This window comes from Macrobrachium rosenbergii, chromosome 14, assembly GCF_040412425.1.
Source record: "Macrobrachium rosenbergii isolate ZJJX-2024 chromosome 14, ASM4041242v1, whole genome shotgun sequence".
Classification (NCBI taxonomy): domain Eukaryota; kingdom Metazoa; phylum Arthropoda; class Malacostraca; order Decapoda; family Palaemonidae; genus Macrobrachium; species Macrobrachium rosenbergii.
Window position 1 is genome coordinate 54983788 of NC_089754.1, and position 6123 is coordinate 54989910.

Below are 6123 nucleotides of genomic sequence, written 5' to 3' on the forward strand. Positions count from 1 at the left end.
ATCTTAAATGAATCTAATTACTCAAAGTAATCATTGAATTCACAAGTAAGTACAAGAAAAATATATAAATCTGAAAAACCTAAGCTCAGCTACCAATGAATTGACAATTGCTTGAAACATTGGCACTAAGAAAAAGGTTCCAGACTTACTCATGAACATTAAAGCTAGGAGAATAACCCAAATACTGTATAGAATGTACAAGGCTTAGGGTAACACAAGAACTGTAGAAAACCAAATAAATATGGCAAACTTATGCTAGGAAAAATGCAGCAAATAAGATACTTGTTTATGTCAGAATGACCTATGTTTGGTGAAAGTTCAGGACGTGGCAAGGGTTAACCCTTTTAAACTTGATGCCAAGTTAGTTTTGAACAAACAGCTCAGCTAAACCATTGAGCCACAAATCTCAGCTTTCAAGGGCTTGCTTAAACACTAAAATCAAGAGAAAAATCTTAAGAATTGTTGAAGAGATATATGAAAAATATGAATGCTGGAGATGGAAATAAATCTGAAATATAGATTCAATAAGTATGATTGGCAATGCTATCATGAAGTTCTTGTCTGTGGCACTCTGCAAAGCTGTGAACTGTTGTATGAGAAACGCTACTGCTGACCGCATGGTTTGGGGCATTTGATGATTTTAAATGTGGGCTGTAGGTAAATGATAGGTTTGTGATGAACAAAATTTTTGGGGACCATATAGAGATATTTTGTCCATACTAGCTTATCCTTTAAATTTTGTGAAATATCAGATACCTTTTTTTTAAAAATGCCATTAATGAGAGTCATTACAATTTATTTGTAAATTCTCTGCAGTTTTCAAAGACATGGTTGCCTCTTGTTAGGAAAGAGGCAGAGTAAATTTTTGTATAAGAATAATCTGGATTGTCAAGAATCTGTGCTTTCCTACATGAATACACAAAGCACACATGCATATGCTTCAAGTATATAATATAAGTTTATTGCTTAGGGCCTATATTTAGATACTGAAGAGTGATTGTTTTGCTTTCTTGAATGGATTTCAGCAATTTATTAAAATTATTACATTTCCACAGTTCGTGTACATTTTTAGTTTTTTTTTTATTTTATTTTGTCGTACTCTGTACCACTAGTGAAGCATGATATTAAGGGCACAAAGCTTTTGTCTGTCACTTTCTTATAGTCTGTGATGAGTATGGTATAGCATAAAGCTGTGTTGTGTAGACAAAAATTTTAATGTGATTTACATATTTCCATCAGAACCTTGAATATCTTTCTCGAACAAAAATTGTTTTGATGCAATGCTAGCACCAGTGTCATGTCGTACTTTACAAGTTGGAGGAAAGTAAATATGTAGGTTACCCCAAATTATGGTTACATAAAGTACCACTTCAACCTAATGGACAGTTTGGGAGCCTGATACATAACAAAATCTGAGAACTGGTGCGGCAGATATGTGAACATGTCATTCATTTCTCCCTCTCTTGTTGTGCATCAATTCATTGTATTTTTTGATAAATATAACAGTTTAAAATGCTGCCATTAATATTGGAGTGCAAGTCATCAAATTGACATTTACAGTAAATGACCTCAGTTCATTTTTTTATTACTTGTACATTGTAGCTTTCGTAATGTGTGTATGGGCGTGTTATTAATGAATTTGCCGTGATGCCTATCTATAAAATTTAACTTCCTTTCTAAAGCTCACAAATTAAAGAATTAATCTTTATATATGGTATGTGAACATGATGTTTGTTATAAAAACCAGTCAGAAATTTTATTATAGATTTCTTCATATGCAAGAGAAAAGGTAGCACAATGACACGCTTGAAGAGTCACACACATATATAACAAATGTTGTATATAGGTTTGTTTTATTTAGGTTTTAGTGTCCTTGCATCAGCACCAACAAAAAAGTTCACATTTTGATATAATGAGCAGGCTCTTTACAAGGTAGACAAACACATGATTGGCTAGTTACCCTTGAATCAAAGAACCCAAGTTGTAAAGGGCTTAAATTGGCCAGCATCAGTTGCATTCATTTCAACATCCAGTGTGTCTAGCATTAGCATGCTTACTGTATTATTCTGTTAAGTACAAAGTATGAATTTTATTTTTCCTGACTTGGTCATATTCAGTAAGTTGAAGTCTGTTAAGTTGAGGTGATAGTGAATTTGCCTCACAGCAAACCCAACACTTATTATGAGTTCTCTTTCATAATCTTTGATGCCCCAGACACTCCCATTTTTCGTTCGATAGATGAGAAGAGTGATGATAGCCATGTCCATGAGTATATGGATCCCTCTGCCCCTAGCATTTGATTGTCTCACTTTTTGTGTATGTGTGTAACATTGTTTGCTGATTTCCCAGGAATTTCCTGGACTGTTTGAAAGCATTTTAATCACTTAAATCACAAATCACTTCAGTTTTTTCATTGATTTCTTCATATTTTTGTGAAATAATAAATTTGTTAATTCTACCGTGAAGATATCTTTGCTGACTGCGTAAGGGTTTTGTTGTTTTTTGTTTTTTTTTTCAGCCAGCATTAATTCTGTCGGCACCCCCCCATTTTTTTGCTGCCTCTTGAATATGTCAAATAAATTGAAATTACCCATGGACATAGCAGATGCAGAGTTATTGTGGATGCAGTCTTGTCAGGTGAATTTGCACAAATAGTGTGGTGCTGCAGGGAAATGTATTATTGTTAAAGCAACCTGAAAGATGAACTAATGTTTGGATATCAATGGATATGTCGTTACAGCTGACATTGTACTTGAAACACAAATCCCAAATAGCCAAGATCAGTCCAGTGCAACTTTCACAATACCATCTGGCCCAGCACAGGGCAGACACAAAAAGGACTTTCAGTAATTTTCAAAGAACCAAAGACTTCAGATAAACTGTTTAGAAAGTTCCTTTCTACAGGATGTTCCAAGACGCTATTGACAAGCAATACTGTTTATTTGTTAATTAAGCAAGTTGTCTTGATGACATAGGAATGTGATGGACGGTGAAGCAGTGCAGATTAAGGTGCTTGTCCATGAAATCAGAGCTTTCTAACTACCATACCTTTTAATCAAAATCTTGTGGCTGGGCTGCGTGAATAGGACCTGTAATAGCATTGGGACAGGTGGTACCTGCTTCTTTTGAGCTCCCAGACTCAATTGATTTATCATTATTATGACCTGAGTCATCCTTTCATTTCCCATTATGGTATATACTTTGAGACAGACTTTCTTGAGGTTATTCACCCCAAGTCTTACATGGTTGGTGAGTGCTTAGTCCTTTTCTAGGGGTACGCTATGGTCCTAAACTTAAATTTACTGCCATTAGCAGGGTTTCTACCATATGAATATACCTCTTCAGTTTCTCTCAAAGCCTTAGGTACAGTTTCTGGTCACTTCCAGAAACTCCAAATCAGATCTACTAGTCCGAGTGAGGAAATTCAGGGGTATCCAGCAACTATGGTGGGAACACCTAAATTGTGATTTGTAGTAATTATAAGCACTGGGTTTATGGTGGAACACTTTTTTAAAAAGAATTACTTCATACAAACCCATTACCTATAATAGAGATCCTGCCTCCCAGCCTTGCTAATCACTCACAGGTGATTGGTCAGACTACACAGAAGTAATCCAGCTACCTACAGGCTACCATTGCTCTTCTTTTATAAAGTAAACAAAAGGGAATTGTGCCGGATACTTGAAGACCAAGAATGTTGGCTAATAATAAGTAGTAAACTTGCTTAAATTTTTTCTAATCAGTTTTTTCCCATGGAAACATCTTAGTGTAAGTTCAGGTTTGATGTAATTACTGAAGCTAGCAGTTCAAATACACTAATAAAATAAGTGTATGACCAGACAATTGGCATTTTATTGTTTTTCTTTTTGTATGTGTTTGCCTGATTTTGTGAATGTAAACTTGTCAGCACAGAGGAATCGAGAAGACACCTACAGAAATGTGTTCTTGTGGACTGTAACAAAAGTTTATTTATGGTTAGGTACGAAGGTGGAAATAATCAAGCTCCGACTTCTCCATCTCAGTCGACAAGCTTTCCAAGCCTTTATGAGCGTCGTGGCTCATCGCAGGAACAGTCTGCCTGTTCTTCACCTCACAGGTACCCTGTTTTTTGCTGTCCCTAGCCAGTGAGGTCTTTTGAGTTCTCTTATGTCCAGTCTCTTTGTCCCAAGTACATAACAGAATTAAGCACTTGATATCTAACATTCATGATAGGTGCAGTAGCTTATATGTCATAGAAAAATTCCAAGTACGTCAATGTTGTTTTTTTTCTCCAGTATTCATGTTAATTTTGGAGAGTTTTTTTTTTTTTTAACAAGAAAAAATTCTCAAACCTATCCACACCATAATGCTTTTGCACAGGAACATTCTTTGAGCTCATGTAATGAAGCATCTGATTTTATATTTTATTCTCAATCATAAAATGAGTATTTCATGTATGGGCATGACAGTGCCTTAGGTTTCTCGCTTGTACTGTATATCTTTGATACATGAATCATTTTGATTACTTATGATATAGTCCATTTAGTAAATTGTATGAAATCCAAGACATGTTAGTCTTCGGTAGCTTAGCGCATGCACATATGGTTCCCCAGGCCCCCAGTGGCTAGCTTTCTCGCTTCTTGTGTCTACTGACTGGTTGACAGTTCACGGAGATCCTCTGTCATTTTGGGTTATTCTAAAGATTGCTTTAATATGTCATCATAACATTGATAGTTTATTTTCTTTTATAATTATGGTATACTATTCTCCTTTTCATTTTGCAATATTCATAAAATTTACATCTAAAAACTTCAGCTTAGTTTTGTCATCATACTGGATGGGGATTTTCATTGCTGTTTCTTAGGTAGGTTGCTGAAAATATACTGAAAGTATTTTTCCTCTGAAGCTTCATTTGTTTACGACCATTAGAATTTTTTTGTTTTTCAGGGCATTCATTTACTTTCATTTTTTGTATGTTTTGTACTAAACAGCAATCCACTATTAGGTAGTTAGTTAACTGTATTCAAGTCACTGGCAGTTTGTTTTCTACTAGCTCAGATATTATATATATACAGTGTAATCAGTGGAAGTCTGGTGACATGCTTCTTTAGGAGTAAGATCTTATTCTTTTCTCACTTTCATATTTTTTCGTATTGCTGGTTTTTGAGTTAACTTTATTGTGTTTTCTCTTTTACCTTGTATTTTTACCTTGTGTACACATTTTTGTGTTGGAATTAATTATTATACAGATTATTCCCTACATTGTTAGTGCTTTTCTTTGTCGTCCCATCTTTTTTTTCCCAAGCTAAGAATGCAGAAAACCAATTTCTTTGTCCAGTTAGAGCAGTATGTTCCTATCTTCACAGAACTAGGACTCAAGGGAAGCCTTGTCCAGGCTTTCCCTTTCTACAGGTCACAATAAGAAATAAGTAACAAAAAATACCATCGCCTTCTTGCTCAAAAGGATCATTTCAAAGAGTACACTACAGTGTCTTGGAGAGGCTGCTCAGGTTAAGGATCTCGTTTTTGAAATCAGGGCATTCTCTACATAATATTTAACAAAAAAAGCTAGATTATTGTAATGGCTGGCCTTTGGATATGCCAAATGACTTTTGCAAGTTTCTTTCTTTAGGATGCATCTTGCAGGTACAGGTATTTGGATACAGAATAGATAAGGTCTTATGCTTCTTGAACTTCCAGATGGTCATACAGTACTGTACTTTTTCCCCACTGACAGGCTTAACTTGGCAAGACATCTGTTCTTTTTTACAAATCTTCATTTCAGGAGCTCTCAGTTAGATCCTACATGTATCTGTCACCTATGCTGGGGTGTCAGGAGTTCAGCTCCCTCCCACCTAATTTGTTAATGGGACAATAGTTTAATTACTATTGGGTTTGCAGTGAATTAATTTTATATCTGTACAAAGAAAGTTCATTTTTCCTACAACCCCATTACTTACAATCAAAGTGGCAACTCCCAACCCCACTTAACCAGAAGCACGTGCATGAGGCTGCTGGTTGCAGCTGACCTTCATTTGCCCACTGAAGACATGTGTCTGGAACTTCATGTGACACACAAAATGGACTATATTATAAGTAATAGCTTTGCATTGAAAAATAAATATTATTTAAAAAGATAATTGT

General features: G+C 35.3%; 1 protein-coding gene across 24 annotated transcripts in view; it reads left to right on the forward strand.

The window, feature by feature from the left end:
- The window catches only part of kat80 (katanin 80), a 214553-nt gene that overhangs the window by 190935 nt on the left and 17495 nt on the right, over positions 1–6123 (forward strand). For 9 of the 24 annotated variants that reach the window (XM_067116953.1, XM_067116960.1, XM_067116954.1 and 6 more), the window contains one exon: positions 3980–4096. The exons of the other annotated variants lie outside the window; for them this stretch is intronic. In XM_067116953.1, coding sequence (XP_066973054.1) covers positions 3980–4096 — 117 coding nt within the window. The remainder of the gene's footprint in view (positions 1–3979; positions 4097–6123) is intronic. 24 annotated transcript variants of the gene reach the window in all.